Consider the following 23,795-nt stretch of genomic DNA (forward strand, 5'->3'; position numbering starts at 1 on the left):
CAAATAAAAATAGTAAGAAAACATTTAAAAAAAAGAAAGAAACTTTTCTTATCTTTTGTAGTTTTCTCTAACCCCAGGCTTTTTAGTTGTTACCTGAAATCTCTGGTAGCGTGAGAACCTTGTTTCTCTAGGCTTGGAAATCATAGTTTCTGTCTGAAACTTGACATGCTGCCCCTGCCTAAATTTCATGTGTCCCATGTTTCCATGGTGGTGTTTTTTTTTTTTTTTTCCTCCTTAGAGGGCGCTATTAAAAGTTGAGAATGATGATTTTTTTTCTGACTGAAGGCATGGCTCTGTGAGGCTGGGTAGTACACAAGTTTATTTTTTCTTGCATTTAATCAAGAGTCCACCAAAGTAAACATTGGCCAACAAAGGAGCACAGCTTCACTGTGAGAAACCCAGGTCAGGCAGCCTGTAGCACGGAGCTTTCACATACTCAACCTGTTAGATTTGTTTGCAGGCTTTTTTATTTTTCAAGTGTGTTTTGCAGGTGGCATTTTCTTCAGACCAGTTGTCTTGTTTTTCGGTGCTCCTTGCTTCGTTTGTGCACCTGAGCTGCCGCTGCTTGCCGCTGCTGCCACCACTGCCACCACCATGCTGGAAAGAAAGCTGTGATGTGTGGGTGGTACACATCTAATACCTCCACCCTTCCCTCACTCCCCCTGCCCTGGGAGCACAATTAGAGCTCAGAGCACGGTTTTAGAAGGCCTGCTTTCTTAGGCAAGGTGAATCTTGGAGTGAGTTTTGGGTCCCAGTGTGGTATTGTAAACCTTTAGATTGGCACTTTTCAGAGTTAGTGCCATTAGGTACAGCTCAAAACTCTTGGCCTGATTTTTTCTGGATGGCATAAGCATTGATCTGACTTATAGCGAGGGAAGAGTTGAGTCTATGTGCTAATCGGTAAATGTTTGTATCTGTGGTAACTCGATTATTTCATTGCCCCATCATTATCAAAGCAGAGAAAGTTAGCTTAATTTCTTGGCCTTGTAAAGATAACCTATCTGTAGGCTGCGTACCATACAGTTTTGCAGGGTTGCTGTGTGAATTACATGAACATCATGTCATTTATAAAGCCCTTTACTTTTGTGAAGTAGTTTATAGGATGTGCCTTATGTCATACTCCTCCACCCTGAAAGCTATTTGAAAGTATTCTGTGACCTGAGACTTGGAAACCTAGGATGACAGGAGTTCGTAAAGCCTCTTTCTGTAGGAAGAGGCTACAGGTTGGCTCTCTTTTTCTTAGGCCTTAAGAAACAGAACTCGGTGAGATGGCTTCAAAGGTAGAACCAGGACTGGGTTTTTCAGATATTGATAATGTGTTCTGTGAGAAAGAGCCCCTAACAGGCAAGGACTGGGGCTGCTTGCCTGGATTGTTGCTGGACTCTCGGGCTGATGTCTTTCTTTGTCTCTTTGTGGTTGGCAGTGAGTGGAAGTTTCTCAAAGTACTTGGGCCCTACCTACAAACCCTTAACGCCCCATATGACCTCGGTCACCAAACCACTTCAGGGCTTTATTTTTATCCTAGCCGTTTCGTTTCAAGATGTGAGGTTGGTTTCTTTCCTCTAGCAGAGCAAAGTTCTCTGGGGGAAGAAACAGAGTGCCAGGGTGCAGTTGAGGCTGGTTAAACACCAAAACCACACTCTTCATCTCTCTGGGCTTGAGACGTGACATAAGCCATGCTGCAAGCACCACCTTCCACACTGTGAAGAGACCTTGTCAGATACTAACTTCGTTTATTTTGCGTGTGTGTGTTGTTCACCTTTTTAGACAAGTAAAATGTGGGGGGAAAGAGGTGTACCTGCGCCTTCTGGTCTAGCCTGAAATTCTAAGAATGGACACTGTGTTAAAATCCAGTATTTCCGAGCTTAAGGTTTTTCATCTTCCCCAACAGTGTTGATGAGAACTCTCACAACTCACCAGGTCTCAGGAAACCGGATTACCAACATATCCTGTTCGCGTGCATGTGTGTATTCTGTGTTACCCACAGGCCACTTTCCACCCCACGTGACCTTTAGTTACCATCCGGAAAGTCAGGACCCAGATACCAGTCAGAATTTCCAGGCTTTGGTTTGGTTTAGACATTTTAGAAAATGTTAACAGTAGTAATTTTAGAGAGACTTTCTGAGTGGCATATATAGTGAATAGGAAGTAACACGTCCTGAGAAGAGGGGGAAAGGCAGTACCAGTACTCTTCGAGAAACGTGTTTGAAAAAGGAACATTTGGATGAAAACCTGAAACGAAAATGCCCAGGGGAGGAGGAGAGGACAGGAGAGAATTATTTAATTAATTAGAAGTAAGTAATACCCCAGTTTTTAGGTTCTGAGGCTAAATTCTGTAGCTCTTATTACATTCATTAAAATTAAAACATAAAAACATTATTAAAGTTGTTTATTGCACACTTCATCACATTTTATTTTAATCAGCATCTCTCAGTGTGAACAGATTATCATGAGTCAGGTAATGGTCTAGAACAGGGATAGATAAAAGACTGCTAAAGACCTGCAAGCTAGGAGTGGTTTGTACCATACTTACATAAGGACTTGTTTAAAAGGGAGAACATATGACAGAGATGTATGTGGCCCGCAAGGCCTAAGCAATTTACTGTCCGACCCTTTACAGAAAGAGTTTGCCCACCTCTGCTCTAGAATGGGAAGGGTGAAGGCAGTTACTACAGTGGCGTCCTTCACTTAGGACATTGTTAATAAGGCTATTACTGCCTTCTTGGGGGCACAGTTCCTCATTTTGTGGGACTGTCACTGCAGGATGTTTAGCATGCCCACTGGATACCAGTAGTGGCCCCCACACATTTCCAAGCACTTCCTGGAAGGAGTGCTCCTGTTCTGGTTGAGAATCACCGATACAACAGCTTGATGAGAATCAAAAACACCTTGTTAAGTTTTCTTCTCTCATTTCTTCTCAGTCAGAGAACAGATTTGGGATTTGGCTCTTCGTAGCATAAGGACAATAGTGAGAGAGAATGTGAGTAACTCATGGAAAATGGAGAGTGCTCAGTAGGGTAGAAAAAAAGGTTTTAAGGAGGCCATTTAATGAGTATGTTTCATGTACCCCCTTAAAGAATTATTGAGATTGATGTTTAATTTACGAAAACTTTATTTTGATGTTGCATGTGCTTTGTAAAGCATATTCCTCTCTATGTGAGAAGAAGAGTGGCCATCTTTGACCTTAATGTCCAGATGATCTGAGATCTGTGGGAATCTGTATGGTATACTTGAGAGACTTGTTCAAAGCTGATATAAGGACGTAGTTTTGGCATCTTGTGAATAACCTGATATCCAGACTTAAGCCAGAACTCTGGGGTTGGAGAATTTTCCAGCCTGGGAGAGTTGACTGAGAAAAGTCCTCCTTTGGCTTCTTACCAAGTTAGACAAGAGAGCAATCAGCTGCTGAGTTCTAGCCAACTGGAATGTATGTGAGGGTGTACTATAAATCGTCCTGTAGGGTCAGTCCAGCTCCTAGTCTATGAAGAGCCTCCCAAAGAAGAATGAGACCTTTACACGGGATCCTTGTCACTCTGCAGCTGCTTTAGGAAGGAATAGAGTGGTGATTTGATGTTACTGTGGGAGCAGCTCACTTTATATAGTAACATACTGCCTGTTGTGTGGGGCAAGAGATTCCACTGACCTTTTCGTTTTCCCCCTGTTGCCTTTCTCACCAATTTCCTATATCATTTTTTATTTCTGACCATACTCTTGGGGAGATGTATCTGCAGTCCTATCATTCTGTAATCCCTTCCTACTCATAAAGGTTCCAGAATTTCATCTGTCTACTCTGTTTTCACTGTCTTGGATATAATGTTTGGGCTTACTTAGAGAATATGAAAAAGTTGTTTTCTTGGCTGGTGATCTTCTCCCAATCGGCAGACTATTTGTTAGGCTTCGGGGGAAACTCAAGGTTTCCCCCCCCCCTTGGAAGCCTTTCACTTTACTCATAAATATTTAATATTGGAGTTACTGCTCAGTTTTATTTTTCCAAGTGTTACAGTATAGACATTAGACCAGAAAAACTTTAAAATACTGTGGAGACTCTTTCTGATGCTTGAGTCTTTATAAAATGTATTTACCACACATTTAAAATTTTTTTTTTAATTTTTCAAATTTATTTATTTAACACTGAGAGAGAGATAGATCACAAGAAGGCAGAGAGGCAGGCAGGGAGAGAGGAGGAGAAAGCAGGCTCCCTGCTGAGCAGAGAGCCCGATGTGGGGCTCCATCCCAGGACCCTGAGATCACGACCTGAGCCGAAGGCAGAGGGTTAACCCACTGAGCCACCCAAGTGCCCCTTGTCACACATTTTTATTTTTGAGAGCTTCAGTGGTTTTTCCAGTTGTCTGTCTTCCATCTGTCCACTGATCAAGAACTTTATTGAGCATCTGTTATGGAAATCACTATGCATCTCCTACTGTTGTTCTTCCATGTCATTTATGCCTAGAACCATCAGAGAACTGTATACATGGGTAACGTATTGGTCCCCAGTAGTATTGCTTTGACCAAATTGTACTTTGGTGTAAGATCATTGGCCTGTATTTAAACAAATAATAATAAAGAGGTCTAGGGAATCATTGCTATTTTGTATCACGTGGTATCTTCTTTCTGGAAACCCATGGGAGAAATTTCTGCTTTTAGTATCAGAGATAGTCGTTCCCTGTGGGTTTTCTTGTTTAATTTAACTTCATGCACATTTATGAATTTGTTTTTAATAATATTTCTGTCTTGGGCACCTGGGTTGCTCACCTGGGTTAAAGCCTCTGCCTTCGGCTCAGGTCCTGGGATCGAGCCCCGCATCGGGCTCTCTGCTCAGCGGGGAGACTGCTTCCCTTCCTCTCTCTCTGCCTGCCTCTCTGCCTACTTGTGATCTCTCTCTGTCAAATCAATAAAAAAGATCTTAAAAAAAAAAAACCAAAAAAAGAGTATTTCTGTCTTAATTGTCCCAGAGGTTAGTGTCAAACTTGTAACTTCCTTTAATAAATGTGAAGGACTTTCTGACATGTAGTTTGTGTCATGACCTTACTACTAGTGACCTCTGATTATTTTTCTCTTTTGTTCCTCTTTCTTGTTTTCAATTTTTTTTTTTAAAGATTTTATTTACTGATTTGACAGAGAGAGATCAAAAGTAGGCAGACAGGCAGGCAGAGAGAGAGAGGAGGAAAGCAGGCTCCCCGCTGAGCAGAGAGCCCGATGCGGGACTCGATTCCAGGACCCTGAGATCATGACCTGAGCCGAAGGCAGCGGCTTAACCCACTGAGCCACCCAGGCGCCCTCTTGTTTTCAATTTATTCTATGCTGCAATATAGTATATACCTTCATATGCTGCCTGAAATAACAGTGTTTTTTTTTTTTTTAAGATTTTATTTATTTATTTGACAGAGATCACAAGTAGGCAGAGAGGCAGGCAGAGAGAGGGGGGTTGGGAAGCAGGCTCCCCACTGAACAGAGAACCCGATGCAGGGCTTGATCCCAGGACCCTGGGATCATGATCTGAGCTAAAGGCAGAGGCTTTAAACCACCAAGCCACCCAGGAATGCCCGAAATAACAGTTTTTTATGGACATTTTACTCTTTTTCTCTTGCTTATTCAGTTGTAAAACCTCTTAGGTCAGCTGTTCCTCTCTGAGGGGATCAAGGTTTTCCCTGTCCCCGTTGAGGTCCTTTCCGTAAATATAATGAGTACATTTATGTGTTAATCGTTGTTCTAGGCACTGCACACGAAAAGGTGAAAGATATTGATCTTTTCTCTCAAAGATACAGTCTAGTGGGAAAAGCGGATATGTAAGTAAATACTTGCAGTAAAGTGTTACAGATGGCGTAGTAGAAATATGTACACTGTATGTATAGGGATAATACAGAGGAGAAAGAATTGATTCATGATGAATAGGGAAAACTACCTAGAAAGGTGATCTGTCCTTACTTGTGAAGGATGAAAGGGGTTCTTTTTTTTTTTTTTTTTTTTAAAGATTTATTTATTTATTTATTTGACAGAGAGAGAGAGATAGAGATATCACAAGTAGACAGAGAGGCAGGCAGAGAGAGACAGAGAGAGAGAGAGGGAAGCAGGCTCTCTGCTAAGCAGAGAGCCCGATGCGGGGCTTGATCCCAGAAACATGAGATCATGACCTGAGCCGAAGGCAGCGGCTTAACCCACTGAGCCACCCAGGCGCCCCGAAAGAGGTTCTTTAGGTAGATGGGAGTAGCCAGCTTTTCTGGCAGAAGGAGTAACATAGATAAAAATACGGTGTGGTTAGAAACTACAAGTGGTTGCTCCTAGGATTCCTAGCCAAGAGTCTGTAATTAGAATATCTTAGGCCATGGTACAGATGTCCAAATTGATGCTGTTTAATCAGTCAGCTGGAGCTGAAGATTCATCACAAAGTAGATACTTTGGGCTTTTGATTTGGCCCAAGCTTAGACGTAGATCCTTCAGATAGTTCTTCTCTGCTTTATTTTATGCATTAGCAAAAGTTGAGTCATCCTAAAGTCATGCCTTCCATCATTCTGGGAAGCTTTCTGAGCCAAGGGCAGTTTGGCTTAGGAGTAAGTTATGCTTTGTGTTGTAACCATTGGCAATAAGTCCTCTTCTTGCCCTGCACACGCACAGTAGGACTGCAGCTACTGAAGCACATGGGAAGGAGGAGCTGGGATGATACCCTCAGTGAATTTATGTTTTTCTGGGATGTTTCTTGGTGAGGATGCTAAAACTTCACTCTTAATAAGATTCTGAGCTGACTTATGCCACAGATCTCTGAGATACTGGGTCCTAATTTGTAAAGCAAACTGTGTAAGTCAGTTGACATTCTCACTGAGGAATTTTTTTTGGCAGATTTTCCTTTGGACTTCTGGACAGATCTGTAAAACAGTATGACTTTTTAAAATACTTCAACGTGGCACATATCAAGAGGTTGAATAAGGCACTAATAGATGCCCTTGGTGTTTCCAGTAAGCTGTCCCTTGTGGCTGATGGAGACTAGGACTTACATCTTCTGGAATGCATTCCTAAATTGTTTTTTTTATTTCCATGGACACATTTCTTTTTTTTTTTTTTTAAAGATTTTATTTATTTATTTGACAGAGAGAAATCACAAGTAGGCAGAGAGGCAGGCAGAGAGAGAGAGAGGGGGAAGCAGGCTCCCTGCTGAGCAGAGAGCCCGATGCGGGACTCGATCCCAGGACTCTGAGATCATGACCTGAGCCGAAGGCAGCGGCTTAACCCACTGAGCCACCCAGGCGCCCCATGGACACATTTCTTAATCTCTTTCCTTGTTTCTACATCTGTAAAATAGGGCTGTAGTCTACCCCATCAACAGATCTGGCATTTGGCATTCTGCACTAAGATGGAGTCCCAAAGCTTATTGGCTCTGGAATAAAGGCTTTTGGTGGAATGGCAGAAAAGATTATGGTAATTAAAAAAAAACCCTTTTATTAAAAAATAATATATGTACAGAAAAGCATACATATTAAAGCCATACAGTTTGATAAGTTGTCACAAACTACAAGCATTCATGTGGAACTAGCAGAGTTTAATTGTGTTTTGACTCATGTTACTTTTGTTCTTCCTTTTTAACTCTGAAGTCCAATTTTCCCTATATGTTTAATAGTTATAGTGACAGGGATAGAGCATTGTAAATAAATTAGGAAGAAGTTAATGTTCATGTTTTCCCTTGCTAATACTCTTTGGTATGCCTAAGATTGATTTCTCATTGTTGAGAGAAGAAAGGAGAATTGGATCAAAGATGAGAGATTTAAAGGTGTTTGCCCTGTCTTTTGAACTGGATATTTTGGGTCTGGGAACAAGTACAGAAAAGACACGACTGACAAAAGACCAGATGGAAGCAGGCCTTGCCTTCAGTCACAGCAAAACTGAGTCTCTCACCAAAAGTGCTGTGGTTTTTGGCCTTAATGTTGAACTATCTGGCTATGTCTGGCTGTGGGGGGCTGGGGAGTGTGTGACATCATGGCCCACTAGCTTCTGGAGACACTTGGAGTCAGCTGGGATGTGGAATCCCAGAAGTTCTGCGCTGGCGTGTTTATAGTCTTGTCTTTGGTGTCCAGGTAAACGCCACACTGTACCAGGTCATGTTGTCTGTGTGTAACCCATTTTTATTCTTACAGTTTTCTTCTCTTTTTGCTGCCAGCTGCCAGTGAGGTAGGGGTGTCTCTGTTGATAAAGAACAGATACAGAAGTTTGCATCCAAACCTGAATAACCATTTTTAACTTGAAACACTTTTCCTAGGAGTTGATGCACCAGAATCCTTCCCTTATTTGGTGCCCTGCTTAAATCTGAAGTTTGCCTGAGGTTGCCAGAGCTCTCTGTATGCTGATTATTTGCTTTTTGGTACCCACAGCACAGTGGTTTGTGAAACCTTCTTTGTGACCACATCTTTCTTAAACTGAAGCTTTGTTCTCCTTTGGGTTCTTAGATTAGTTCTTGCTCCTCCCTTTCCTGAGAGATTCAGGGGTTTTCCTGTATTGTGGTAGGTGGGTAGGCAGGAGGGTATGTTTTCAGGTATTTTTTTCTGGATTATACACAGTCCTTGATGATGGTGTACTCTTTGACTCTTGAAGAACGCTTTCGCTATTAACCAGGCAGTTTGTGGATTTAGAAAAAATGTTAGTGTTTATTTTACTGGTTCTGTTACTGCTATTTCACTTATGGAAAGCAAGGTCTTACTCACTTTTCTATCTTCCTATTGGTATTATCCTAGGGTACATTTGTTAAATACTTCCACTGATTTGCAAGATATGATATGAACTGGAAGTATCTACTTCTCTTAATCTGTAAGACTTCTCAGTTGGTTTGAACTAGTGGTCTCTCAGTGAATGATAACTGGAACCATTGGCCGGTTTTTGCTTGGGGTTGCTTTAGCTTTTGGCCTTTATAAACATCCTCGGTAGCTGTCTTGGTTCTGCCAAAAAGATTCCCTTCTTTAAAGGTGAAAGATTAAGAGCTCAGACTCTGGAGCCAGGCTTCCTGGGTTAACCTTGGACAAGTCACTTAACCTCTCTGTTGCTCCATTTTCTCATCTGTAATATAGAAATTATAGTATTACTGAACTCACAGGATTGTTGTAAGGTTAAATTAGTTAACAGACAAGGTGCTTTGAATAGTGCCTTACACACAGGTTTCTCTAGAAGTTTGGACTTTTATTATTAAGTTGCTTGGGTGTGTCATACTTGTTTTGTTCAGGTGGAAAAATTTGAATTCTTATTATCTGAATTGTGTTTGAGTAGCCTGGGGTACTTTTATCTCCTAAAGCACAGAGCCAGCTTGGTAAATTCAACCTGTCCTCAGTGGGGGCTGTCCCCAAACTTCCAAAAGGTACAACTCAGTAAGGTGTTAGGTCACACTCCCCCGCACTGTGTAGATTGTAAGTTGGGTAGAAGAGAGTAGAATACTGGATAAGTTCTCCAGTTCTTTGTTCTCATTGGCTGAGCCTTGTTTGTGCTTCAGAGTATGTCCTTTGCTCCTACCGTATGTCAAGCCGGAAATTGTAAACGTATGGGTATTATAATATTTAGAGCCAACTTTCTTCCATCCATCCATCCCTCCATCTACCACTCTATCACTATTGATGATTTCTGTGTCCTGGGTTATAGAAATGAAACATTAACTAAAGTACATCACAGTCTAGAGCTGTGGTGACCAGTGTGGTAACCATATTGGCTATTTATATTAATTAAAATGAAATACAATTAAAAATTTAGTTCCTCAGTTACACTGGCCACCTTTCAAATACCACATGTGGCTGGTGGCTGCTGTATTGGTCTGTGAAGATAAGGAACATTTCTGTCACCATGGGTAAAGTTCTAGGGACAGAGCTAGTCTAAAGACAGATGTGTATGTATGTAGGACGCACTATGATACACAGTATCAGAAAGGTATATGAAGTATTCTCTAAGCCTGCAGGATATGGTATCAGGCTCAGCCTGGGGGTAGAGAGGGTTGGGAAAGCAAGGAAAAGTAGGACTTTATTAGATTTAGAAAGGCATGGCAGGAGAAGGAACATGGTGAATTTCAGGCACCATGAGTAATTCTTTGTTACTGAAGTATATAGGCCATATCAGCAAGGGTGGAGAAAGGAGGAGCAGCCGAAGGCTAGACTAGAAAGGCCATTTGCTCACCAAGTATTTATTGGTTACCTCCTATGTGCCCACTGTTGTGAACAAAATATAACAAGGTCCTTGCTGTCATGGTGTGTGTATATGTGTTTGTGTAAAAATTGGTGATAAATGCTATCAAAACAGGGTAAACTGCAGTAGTGGTTCTCAAACTTGTGTCCAGAAACCTGGGGAGCTTTTAAAAATCCCAGTGCTCAGGTCTCACCCCCAGGTGTCACACCCTGCAGATTAAATCAGTGTTTGGGAATGGAGGCCAGGCATCTGTGTTTTCAAAAGATTTGTATACCATCCCATTGTGCTGTAAAGTTTAGGAACCCTTGGACTGGAACATAAAACTGGCAGGATGCTTGGCACATTCAAGGGATAGGAGGCTACAGGGGTAGAGAGTGAGTATTGGATAGACCTTTTGTAGCTTATAGTAAGGACTTTGGCTTTTTCCTCCCCTTTTTTTAAGGTTTTATTCATGTATTTATTTATTTTTAAAGAGTTCATTTATTTATTTGACAGACAGAGATCACAAATAGCAGAGAGGCAGGCAGAGACAGAGAGGGGGAAGCAGGCTCCCCGCTCCCCGCTGACCAGAGACCCTGATGTGGAGCTCAATCCCAGGACTCTGGGATCATGACCTGAGCCGAAAGCAGAGGCTTTAACCTACTGAGCCACCCAGGCACTGCTAAAGGTTTTACTTTTAAGTAATTTCTATGCCTATCCAACTTGGTGCTTGAACTCAGACCCCTGAGATCGAGAGTTATATGCTCCACCAATTGAGCCAGCCTGACGCCCTGGATTTTATCTTTTGTTTTAATGTTAACTGTGGTCTCTGTTTGTCCAGTCTCTTGGGCCAGAATGTAGCAGTGGGAACTGCTGTTACTCAGGATCAGAGTGCTTAATTCCTGATAGAACTCTCTTTGAATACCTTTGTGTGGGTTTTGTCAAATTATCCTCCAAAAGAAATAGATTTAAATTCTCATAAATAGTGATGAGTGTGTTACTTCCTACAGATTACTATTAATACTGCACTATTTTTCTTGAGGGTTTTGTGTGTAGCACCTGGATATTCTATTTTTTTTTTAAAGATTTTATTTATTTATTTGACAGAGAGAAATCACAAGTAGATGGAGAGGCAGGCAGAGAGAGAGAGGGAAGCAGGCTCCCTGCTGAGCAGAGAGCCCGATGCGGGACTCGATCCCAGGACCCTGAGATCATGACCTGAGCCGAAGGCAGCGGCTTAACCCACTGAGCCACCCAGGTGCCCCTGGATATTCTATTTAATCACTATAAAATCTGTGTGTTCTATATGTTCTTCAGTCACTTATCGAATATGTACTAAGTACCAACCACCATGCTAGGTAGGACGTTTAAAATTATTGAAAGGAAATAAGAATATCCAAAGTATCTCTAAAAATGAAATCACTGTTTCATTTGGTTTGGGACTTTTTCTAAAGACTCATACTTGGTTCTGGGTCACTGCTGGTCTCTGTAGATGGACTTATTTAGAACTAGAACCTCTGGGAATTAGGGACAGGGATCATGATTGTCTGAGTGTAGAATGACTGTATCTTCCCTCTCTGTCTTCATTGCCATTGGGTGATTACAGTAGCTGCTGCTGCTTCTTTTTTTTTTTTTTTTAAGATTTTATCTATTTATTTGACATAGAGAGATCACAAGTAGGCAGAGAGGCAGGCAGAGAGAGAGGGGAAAGCAGGCTTCCTCCCAAGCAGAGAGCCCGATGCGGGGCATGATCCCAGGACCCCGAGATCATGACCTGAGCCAAAGGGAGAGGCTTAACCCACTGAGCCACCCAGCAGCCCCATACAGTAGCTTCTTAATTGGTCTCCTGGCCTCCACACATTTGACCCTGACCAACTCCCCCCGTACCCAAAAACAACTCTTTAATTTCTAAACAGTAGTTAGAATGTCCTTTCAAAAATGGAGGTTTGCTCATGTCACTTCCCTGTTCAGCATTTCTCAGTAGTTTGATTAAGATCAAACTTTTTAACTAAAGAGTACAACTTGACTCGCCTGTTTCTCCAGCCTCCCTCTTGGAGAATCACTCACCTGCTTACGCCAGTCTACCACATAACACTTTTGGGACCACCACACATGCTGTTCATTTACTTGTGACACATAGGCAATACCCTCTGCCTGATCCAAATCCAACTATTTACTCAGCCTTCAGGTTTCAACTCAAGGATCTCTTCCTCTGAGATCCTCTAATGCCCCTGCAGTGGAATAGAGCATCCTGTATGTCTCTAATTATGGTACTTTATTATGACATCACCCGTAGAGCAAGGATCATCTCTGCCTTTGTTCTTGGTTCACTCAGTGTCCTGTACGTAAAAGGTGGACAGTTAGTTTTTGCTGAGTGAACAAACGACTTCAGCACCCTCACACTCCGTCAACCCACTCATTTATAGGATGGGTTTGAGCTTGTGTATGTGCTTTTGGAGAACTGTTTTTCTGGTTACCCACCTGATCACCACATGGGAGCTTCAGCCATTTCCTCTTCTTTCTCACTTTGTGCAGTGCAGACATAGGGTGTCCCAGCTCACCTACTTTTCAGGTGGATGGGCATGAGAGTTCCCAGGCGCTGTGAGAGATGAGTCAGAAGGAAGAGTCATTCAGAAAGTAGCCCAGTCAGAGCAACAGTGCTGCCCTTTGGCTGAACTTTCTCTCTTTCTCTGTATACCTTGAGATGTCAGGCTGGTGGCACTTCTGAGCTGGTTGTTACAGATTGTCAGACCACAGCATATGGATTCATAAACCTTAATCTGGCACTTTCCCTCGATTACGGATGTTTTGGGAAGTGTCCAGGGGCCCTCTGGCCTAAGTAAAAACTTTATTGGTTTTGGGTATGTTCTGTTTCTACTTGGTCACTTAGCCCCATAATGGCATTGAAGGTGGAAACCTGGAGAGCCCCGTTTATATTTCTTTGTAGCCTTCCGGGCTTTTGAGTTCAAAAGCTTTGAGAACAGCACTCTTTCAGCATTTGCTGGTTTTTTTTTTGTTGTTGTTTGTTTGTTTTGTTTTGTTTTTTGGTGCTATCATAGAACAGGATGGTGCTTACTCAAAAGCTGACAAGAAAAGTTAGCTTTAGTTAGAATCATACTTTTGTAGGCTTTTTAGAATTGGAAGGAATGCTGTGGATAGGTGATTCCCTTCCTCCTCATTACCCTTCTTTTTTTTTTTTTAAGATTTTATTTATTTGACAGACATCACAAGTAGGCAGAGAGGCAGGGAGAGAGTGAGGGGGAAGCAGGCTCCCTGCTGAGCAGAGAGCCCAGTGTGGGGCTCGATCCCAGGACCCTGAGATCATGACCTGAGCTGAAGGCAGAAGATTAACCCACTAAGCCACCCAGGCACCCCTACCCTTCTTTACCTGTCAGCTTGTGAGAGTCATTGGTGTTTCCAGTAGATGTGTGTGGTAGCCATCAAGTGTTGTGCAGGTAGAAAAATTTTTCAGACCCTAGTGTTATAAATCTAGCCAAGAGGTCAGCAAACTTTTTGTGTAAAGGGCCAGAGAGTAAATATTTTAGGCTTTTGGGGCACACATTCTACTGAGGCTACTCACCTTGCCTTTGTAGGGGTAGCCACAAACAAGATGTAAAGAAATGAGGGTGGCTGTATTTCAATAGAATTTTATTTGTGGATGCTGGAATTTACATTCCATACAATTTTTCTGTGTCATGAAATATTCTTTTGAGTTTTTTTCCAGCCATTAAAGCAATGTAAAAAAACAGGGGTGCCTGTGTGGCTCAGTGGGTTAAGTGTTTGACCTTTGGCTCGGGTCATGATCTTAGGGTTCTAGGATCAAGTCCTGCATTGGGCTCACTGCTCAGCGGAGAGTCTGCTTCTCCTCCTCCTTCCCACTTGTGCTCTCTCTCACTGTCTCTGTCTCTCTCAAATAAATAAATAAAATATTAATAAAAACAAACATTCTTATCTCCTGGGCCATATAGAAATAGGTGGCATGCTACCTATTGACCCTTGGGCTGTAGTTTGCTGACCCCTGATCTAGCTCAGTGGTTCCTATTTTTTTTTTAGTATATGTGCTGCCGAAGCGAGCACTAGCTCAGTGGTTCCTAAATCTGATTGCCTTTCAGAATTACCTGGAGACCTTTTGAAAATGCTGATTTGCAGTCACCTTCCCCCACCCTGAAGATTCTGGTCCTGTAGGACCGGGGAATCTATTTTTTTACAGAAGGTCTTATTGTGATGCATACACACTCAGTGTTATAGAATTACCAATATTGATCTCACTCACCCTTCTCATTTTATAGTTGAAGAAATAGCTTTAGAAAGTCGATGTGACTTCTGTTAGTGATATAGTAAATAAATGGCACAATCAGAATTTGAACCCAGGTCTTTAATTCTAAGACCAGTAGTCTCTGTTCATATCATTCTGTACTCATCCCTTTGCTCAGTAAACAACAAGCAATAAATGCAGGATAGTCACTCAGGGTTCCTTCTTTTCCTTTTTTTTTTTTTTTTTTTTAATGAAAAGGAAAGTTTTTTGAGACCCTGGGGCCTTGAGGCTCTGGCAGAAGGCCTCTGTGTGGGCAAAGGAGGAGCCTTATTTGACCTTCTTGGGGCACTGGTTGTTGGTGAGGCCACATTTCTTTTTTTTTTTTTTTTTTAAAGATTTTATTTATTTATTTATTTGACAGAGAGAGATCACAAATAGGCAGAGAGGCAGGCAGAGAGAGAGAGGAGGAAGCAGGCTCCCCGCTGAGCAGAGAGCCCGATGCGGGACTCGATCCCAGGACCCTGAGATCATGACCTGAGCCGAAGGCAGCGGCTTAACCCACTGAGCCACCCAGGCGCCCAGTGAGGCCACATTTCTTACTGCAGATGACAACACGGGGGTGCAAGTGAGCAGAACACTCACGGCAGATGATCTTGTCACAGTTGGGTTTCTGGGCCAGCTGGTGGAGGGAAGGCTGGGTGATGCCAGCTCAAAGGTGAAGCAACAAGTACAGTATGCACAATATCTCTGGATATTGTGGTCTGAGAGTGTGGCCATTGTCCAACTGTATGTCTGCAAAAATGAGATGCTGTTGGTCATGCGTGATGCCCTTCTCGTCTTGGATTTTGGCTTGGATTTTTGACATGCACATTTTCAGTGTTGTCACTGGGCTTGGCCTCAAGGGTGATGGTCTTTGCCACTAGGGTTTTCACAAAGATCTGCATCTCTGCATCTGTCACAAGACTGCTGCCACCAAACCGCTCCGCCACCTCATTGAAGAGATAGAGCAGGGTTCCTTCTTTTCCTCAGACCTAGTGCTAGTTTCCCTCCTGAGAGCCAGCTGGGTACTGACTGTCCCTCTGCTTGTTGGCTGGGTTTTCTGGACCTGACTGCTGATTTGACATTTAGCCTAATTTCCCTCTGGGCTGTTGGCTTTAAAGAGAGATAAGAAAGTAATAGCATGTAAATGGCTTTAACATAAAACGTTGTTGAGGCAGCACTAACCTGCAGTGTGAGGATGAGAGCCGTTGTTTCAAGAGGTGCATTTCTTGGAAGAGGTGGTTTTAAGAGGCATGTTTTACACTTGAGTTCACATGGCTCAGATCCAGCTCTCTAAGTAGGACTTCTCTACATGGAACTTGGGCTTAGTTAGAACTAATTGAGCTGTCATTTTGCCCAGAACAGTTCAGGGGTGGAGAAACTAAAGGTGAGAAGTAATCATTGTCCCTATTCTACCTCAACCTTGGTTTGGTCCAAGTAAGAAATGGAAGGATTGATTTTGATTTGCTCTGTCTTCCTATGAGGCATTTGAGTCATACTGCTTGGCTTGCCTATACTTCTTTCTTTCTTTCTTTTTTTTTTTTTTTAAAAGATTTTATTTACTTATTTGACAGACAGAGATCACAAGTAGACAGAGAGGCAGGCAGAGAGAGAGGAAGGGGAAGCAAGCTCCCTGCTTAGCAGAGAGCCGGATGTGGGGCTCATTCCTAGGACCCTGAGATTGTGACCTGAGTGAAGGCAGAGACTTTAACCCACTGAGCCACTAAGGCGCCCGTGTACTTCTTTCTTTATGTGTATCCTGGAAGGAGGAATACTGAAAGTCTAATGAATAATTTTATTTATTTATTTATTTATTTATTTATTTATTTATTTGAGACAGAGAGAGAGCACACATGCACTCATACACAAGCAGGGGTGGGGAGAGGCAGAGGGAGAAGCTGACTCCTTGCTGTGGCTAGAGCCTGATGCGGGGCTGGAGCCTAGGACCCCAAGATCAGGACTTGAGCCAAAGGCAGACTAACCGACTAAGCCACCTGGGCGCCTCCAACCATGAATAATTTTTACCTTTACTAAAATGATTGTTCCATTACTAACTTACTGATCGGTTGCCACATTTGTGTACCAGGACTCCCTTCTTCACTTTCTTTATAATCTCCTTAGATCTTGCATTCTCCAAAAACTTCCCTTGTCGAGGGATAATAACCATAAGGGAAATAGAGTGCCCCCTGACACCTTCCTAGCCAACAGGCCTTGTCTTGGGATTTGGAGCATAAATGGGGAGATGGTAAGTTGGGATATTATTTGTCTTTTGTTCTTAGACTGCAAGTTCTTTAGCAGTGGGGACCCTGTCTTGTCGGTTTGTTCTTGATTTTGCCTGGGATGGGAGGAGCACAGGGATGAAAGTGGACAGCATCACCTCTGCTCACATTTGCCTGCACCCTGTGAGCTCAGTGCTTTAGGGAGATTGCAAATGGGCTTTAATTGCATGCTCTGAAAGTCCTGAACATTTGCTAACAGGTACCATTGGAATTTGGGTTTCCACCTATGTTGGCTCCTATATAAGAGGATAGAGCCCTCCCTTTTAAAACATTACAAGGTTTTGGGGCATCGGGAAGGCTCAGTTGGTTAAGCACCTGCCTTCGGCTCAGGTCATGATCCCAGGGTCCTGGGATTGAGCCTCGCATCAGGCTCCCTGCTCAGCAGAGAACCTGCTTCTCCCTCTCCCTCTGCCTGCTGCTCTGCCTACGTGTGGTCTCTCTCCATCTCTCTAATAAATAAGTAGAATCTTTAAAAAAAATTACTTAGTTTTTTTGTTTTGTTTTAAATACTTGGCATATCTATAGAGGTGCTCCAGATGGATAAATTAAGAGAATGATAATTTATGCTGTCCACAATACTGTAAAAATCCACACTGAAATTTCTTTTATTTATTTATTTTTAAATATGTTATTTATTTATTTGACAGAGAGAGATCACAAGCAGGCAGAGAGGCAGGCGGTGGTGGGGGGGGAAGCAGGCTCCCCGCTGAGCAGAGAGCCTGGTATAAGGCTTGATCCCAGGACCCTGAGATCATGACCTGAGCCGAAGGCAGAGGCTTAATCCACTGAGCCACCCAGGCGCCCCTGAAATTTCTTTCAGTACTGAGTACTCTTACTGTCTTTAAAATGATTCACTTCTCAGAAATTCAGTTTTCCATACAGCTATTCAAAAGTAAGAGCAACTGTTTAGGAATTAAAATTGGGTATATTTTCAGAATTCTTACCTCCTGTATTGTATTGCTGCCTCTGAACAGCTTCTCTTTCCTTCCTTGCTCCATAGTTCACAAAGCATTTAGGCAGTTCTGAGTGACAGTTACCAGGGCTTCCATAAAACCTTTATTCCTCAAAATGTTCTAATTTGTATTATTTCATTTTATTCTTTCAGCTCTGAGGTAGGTGGTATCCATGGTGGAAATTCTCTTTTGTAGTTGAGGAATAGCCCAAACCATTTCACTCACAATTCTGAAGTTAATGGCAGGACAGACTTTATTGTGAGGGTCCAGAGACCTACCCATCCGGCCACTGCCATTAATGTCTCTTTGGGTCATTGCTTTTAGATGGTTTATAAAAGACTCAGGAGTCCATAGTGAGTTGGTTTTGGACTTGAACTAAAGAGACAAGAGCCCCTTAATAATTCTAATGTTGCCTATCAGGGTATACCCAAGAAGCATTTTTTTTTTTTTTTAAAGATTTTATTTATTTATTTATTTGAGAGAGAGAGACAGTGAGAGAGAGCATGAGCGAGGAGAAGGTCAGAGAGCGAAGCAGACTCCCCATGGAGCTGGGAGCCTGATGTGGGACTCGATCCCGGGACTCCAGGATCACGCCCTGAGCCGAAGGCAGTCGTCCAACCAACTGAGCCACCCAGGCGTCCCCCCAAGAAGCATTTTTAAATGTTTTTGGTGAACAGTGTGTGAATATGTGAGGAAGATCCGGAGGCAGATAGTCTCACATTCAAAGAGGTAACATTTCCTTCGGTACTTGAGTGAGACCATCTGAGTGTATTGTTGTTGTTGTTTTTAAAGATTTTATTTATTCATTTGACAATGAGAGAGAGATCACAAGTAGGCAGAGAGGCAGGCACAGAGAGAGGGGGAAGCAGGCTCCCTGCTGAGCAGAGAGCCCATCTGAGTGTATTGTTAAGAACTAAAAAGTCGCCAAAACAAGGTGATGTGTTGGAGAGGGAGGAGGTTCAGACTAAAATTTTCGTACTGTGGACTTGGTATCCAAAGTTTTTTTTTCCAAAAGTTAGGCTGGAGTATTACACACAGTGCTGCTTAGGCCCGTTTGATCAATGTGTAACAAATCTGTTTCTTCAATATAACATGCCTTACCTCTCTCTATAATGCATCTGCATTTTTAGCTTTTTTCTGACTTGAGTATTGACGATAAAGAGAAACTATATTTAGGGTGACAGAGACTTTCAGACTAAAAATAAAACAGTGGTTCTCATTAACCAACGTCAGGGAGAATGTGTGTACAGTTTGAAAAAGTTCCCTAAGATTCCCTTCACTCTCACTAGTTGAAAATGCATTGAAATCTACTTTCTGCTAAATACAGTTGAAGTATGATAATGGCAAGTATTAACTGAGGTAGTTTTATGGGCTTCATCTACCATTCTAAGGGAAGGGTGTTTGGGAAGTATAGGTAGAACCACAGTATTTTTTTTTTTAAAGATTTTTTAAAAATTTATTTGTTTGACAGAGATCACAAGTAGGCAGAGAGGCAGGCAGAGAGAGAGGAGGAAGCAGGCTTCCTGATGAGCAGAGAGCCTGATGCAGGGCTCGATCCCAGGACCCTGGGATCTTGACCCGAGACGAAGGCAGATGCTTTAACCCACTGAGCCACCCAGGTGCCCCACCACAGTAATTTTTAAAAAGATTTTATTTATTTATATATTTAGAGAAGAGAGGGAGAGCTTGAGTGGGGTGATGGGGTGTAGGGGGACAGAGGAAGAGGGAAAGAAAGAATCTCCAGCTGACTCCACGCTGAGCACAGAGCCTGATGCAGGACTCGATCCCACAACGCTGAGATCATGCATGACCTGAGCTGAAATCAAGAGTCTGACACCCAGCCAGCTGAGCCCCCCAGGCACCTGGATAGAACCACAGTATTAAAAAAGCTTCTGGGACGCCTGGGTGGCTCAGTGGGCTAAATCGCTGCCTTCGGCTCAGGTCATGATCCAGGGGTCCTGGGATCGAGTACCGCTAATTTTAATCCAGGAGGTATTGTAGGTCATAACAGTATGAGTTTCCTACCCCATGGGAAAACTTAAAAGTAAAACTGAAGTGCTTTTTAGTTACTCTTATTTCCTCATCATTCCTTCCTTTATGAATAATTTCATCGGTTATCTTCCTGTGATACTTGCTGTACAGAAGAAGAAACACTTTTTTGGAACCACAAGACCTGAGTTCAGGGTCTAACTCTGCCATTTGCTGGTTTAAGTTGCTTAAATTTCTGAGCTGCCTTAGGGCTTGGGGAATGTTAATTGGCTTGAATGAAGTGAGTTGGTATCATTCTGTGCCTACCTGTTATATAAATGTAACCAGCATTCCTCCTGGTTATGGGCGAGTTAACTAGTTCATGATTGATAGCTGTGGGAAAGGGATAATTAAGCTAAAATAGGAATAGAGAGAGAATATATACGTTTTTACCTTTTTAAAAAATTTTTGTTACTTTTTACATTTTTACCTTTTTATTTTGAAATAACTTTATATCTGTAGAAAAGTTGTAAGAATAATCCAAGGAATTCTGTATATCCTTTACTCAGATTCTTCAGTTAACATTTTATTGCTTGCTTTATCATTCATTGGGAGAGAATGTTCAGCTAACAGCCGAGTGTTTACAACATGTAAGCATGTTTTTACTTGCCTTATGCCATGCACCAATCCATTAATATACAGGTACTATTATCTCCGTTGTGTAGAACGAAAACCTAGGGAGGTTAGATCAGTTGCCTGAGATTCCACGGTAGGTAAGTTGCAGAGGTTTGATAGGAAAGTCCATGTTTTTCACCACCTTCCTCTACTAGTGGATCTGGAGACTTGCATTCTAGCCCAGGTTTTGCCGCTAACAGTAATATGGTCACTGGCAATTTATTTCACAACAGTTCCTTTGTTTTCTAGCAGTTTCCGTTCTTTTCATGGAACCCAGCGTTCCTGGCCCTGACTTGCCTCACTGTAGAGACAGGTTACCATCAATGAAGTATCTTGAGCTTTTTAGGTATATAAATCAATGCTTGATCTAGTATTGCTGATTAAATATAATTTGTTTAAGCAAAAATAAAAACTAAAGTTTGTATGCAGAGTTTGTTGTTGAAGTTACGGTGAGTTGTGAGTACACTCCTTTACCCACACCTAGCTTACATATGAAATAGATGGAACTCCTGTAATTTGATCGGTGTTCTCTTTTGCAAGAGCATAAACCAGCAGAGTTTTTCTTACTGGCAAAGGATCCAGAGGTGCTGGACTATTCCTTGCTCTGAGCACCCTCCTGAGATGAAGATTCTTTACTCTTCTTTCTGTTTGACTACTGGGCCCTGCGCATTTTGATTCTAGGAGATCGGGCAAGATGACAACAAGGTTTGGTCTTTAGATTATCTCCATTTTCTTTGAGTTGAATCCACCCCCACCCCCAACCCTTGGTTTGATCAGTCATCTCTCCCCTTGGTGTTGATAGAAGTAGATTTTGTGGAGCCTTGAACTGAAAATTGTAAATTTAGTAGCTTGTGGGCCAGATGTGGCTGGCAAATGTGTGTTTTTGGCTTGCCTAAAATCTTAACTTTTCCCATTAGTAGCCAACATTTTAAAAAGCCAGAGGTTTTCATATAAAAACCTAGCTTTTAGCTTTTCTTTAAAAGGGGGAATAATGAGGGGCACCTGGGTGGTTCAGTGGGTTAAAGCCTCTGTTTTCGGCTCAGGTCATGATCTCAGGGTCCAGGGACCGAGCCCCGTGTTGGGCTCTCTGCTCACCAGGGAGCCTGCTTCCTCCTTTCTCTCTGCCTGCCTCTCTGCCTGCTTGTGATCTCTCTCTGTCAAATAAATAAATAAAATCTTAAAAAAAAATAAAAGGGGGAAAAATGAAAGGAAAGAGATGATGATCCTGGGCCTACAAAGAACAGAACTGGATTGGAACAGCCGTCAAGTGCTACTGTTCCCAGTAACCTATTTTGTACCTGGCCCCTGTAGACACTGGAATTTTCAGCTTTAGACCTAGAACTTGAATTTTTGTTTTAAAACCTGGAGAAGTACAATTTGATGGGTTAGTGTTGAATTACCCTATCCATGGTTACAGAGCCCTGCTTTCTTGGGTAGGTAGAAAAATAGCTTATAAATAAGATTAGGGACTTACAGAATCAGAGTATTTTCCCTATCCTTGTCATTGTTTCATTTCCATTTTTGTGGGGCGGAATGACTCCTAGATCTGAGAGCGCCAGTGATCAACACTGTATTCCCTGCACATGGGCGCCACTGCCAGCAGAGGGTGCTATCCACTCACCGAGCCTGCTGTCATGTTGGCTCAGCTGATCGGCAGCTGTTGGGCATGTGCCCTGGGTCTGTGTGAGACTTTGGGCATGTTCATTTGGTTCCCATCCCTAGTGCCCACCCCTTAGACCCTGGCCAGGTTATTGTGTCACTAGGGACTGTGTTCAGTAACAGGAAACTGGGGAAAGTTTAATTGTTTTCTCCTCTCTCTTTTTCCCATGCAGCTGAACAAAAGGTTCATCCTCAGTTTTCTCCATGCCCATGGGAAGCTGTTTACCCGGATTGGGTAAGTGTGCAGGATGTTTATTTTATTTTCCTACATTACAAGTCATTTTGGAATTTAATATTGTTAGCAACTAGACTGTGTTTGTAACTGAGGGCACAGGGTGTGAATTCTTAGAGGCCTCCACCTTCTCTTCACTCATTCTGCTCATGAAGTTTGGGAACTATTATTCTGCATCCATCTGTCTCTTCTTTCTCTATCTTCATTAAAGCCCCCTATTAAACATCCAACCCCCACCTCTAATCCCACTGATTTCTCTTTCCTTTGCCTTACAGCTCAGCCTCTAGTGAGCTCCTTAAGGAAGTCATACTCGATCCCTGGGTACAGCTACCAGGGGTTCTCCTTGGGGAGAATGCTGTCCATTAATGTTCCCTTTAAAGAGAAGAGTAACATTTTCTTTCCTCTCACATTTTCTCATCCTTCTGAACCATACCCCTTTCTTCTCTGCTCAGGTTCCTGCACCATATTGCTGATCTCTGTAAATGCTAAGACTTCTCTTTGGTTTCCCCATCCACCGTGGATTTACATAAAAATCTCAGGGAGGATGGTGTGTGCAAAACCCTGTTACTTCATCCATTAAATCCCTGGAAAGAGATCATGTCTTGAGTATTCCTTTCGTGGATCAGAGATTTTCCTCACTGTATAAAACCAGTGATCCTAAAGCCTGATAACTATACCGACCTAGAGGTGTGCTGAATGCCTCCATAGTGTAGGAGATGAGTAAGTGGCAGCATGCTCTTTCATGGGTCTTCATCTGCGTCTTCATATTTTCTGAGTTGGAGGTTTTATTATGAACTACCCTTTGAGTTATATCTTGGATTATAGATCCCCCAATATTGTCAGTGTTTCCTTCACTTTCTGCTGTAACCTTCTGAGTTTATCTGTAATGCTTTAGAAGTTTTCCTTAATGGGAGAAGCAGAAAGGCTTTGTCTTGCTTCAAGAAACACTGTTTAAAAAAATCATGGTGAATTAGAAAGTGTGCTTGTTACGTACTCATTTGTCATCAGCCTGGACAAGAGTGATAGTGATGGCTGGCACAAGGATAGTCTTGATTTTGAAATCACTTGGGAAACTTGGAGTGGTGCCAACAGATGCATCTCTATTGGGAGAACTAAGTGTAAAGCAATTCACTTGGGAAAAGGAAATCAGGAGTGTCAGTAGTTCCTGTCCTCCCCCATCCCCTCTCCCCATAGGCTCTACCCTGGCAGGAGTTTTTGCTCAACACTGTTGTATCCCCAGTGCCTAGCATATAGTAGGTACTCAGTAAATATTTGTTGTATGAATAAATAAGTCATTATAAGAAATGGACAGATTGTAAAAGACTGGAGAGGAGGATCTAGTATTGTAGTAGGTTGTAGTAGACCCGGGCCAATCACTGGTGAGTCATGTAAAGCTCTAGCTACAAGGTGGGCAAAATGTTATTATCAAGGTCATTTTATGAAATAACGCATCATAGCAGGAAATACTACTAGGTTGCACTTTAAATAGGAACTATGGCTCCTTTTTTCTTTATTATCCTTTTTCTCGTTTTAAAAATCTTTCTTACTATCTTACTACCTTTCCACTCTGTATTTCTCTACATTTTTGCCCCTTTCCTGTGTTCGTTAAATTT

The 23,795-nt window shown here is 42.3% G+C and overlaps 1 protein-coding gene across 2 annotated transcripts in view; it reads left to right on the forward strand.

Annotated features, from left to right (window-relative positions):
* Window positions 1-23,795, forward strand: part of SMG6 (SMG6 nonsense mediated mRNA decay factor) — a 251,682-nt gene that overhangs the window by 33,312 nt on the left and 194,575 nt on the right. For both annotated transcript variants that reach the window (XM_044248158.1, XM_044248157.1), the window contains exon 9: window positions 22,124-22,185. In XM_044248158.1, coding sequence (XP_044104093.1) covers window positions 22,124-22,185 — 62 coding nt within the window. The remainder of the gene's footprint in view (window positions 1-22,123; window positions 22,186-23,795) is intronic.

The sequence above is a fragment of the Neovison vison genome, chromosome 5 (assembly GCF_020171115.1).
Source record: "Neovison vison isolate M4711 chromosome 5, ASM_NN_V1, whole genome shotgun sequence".
NCBI lineage: Eukaryota > Metazoa > Chordata > Mammalia > Carnivora > Mustelidae > Neogale > Neogale vison.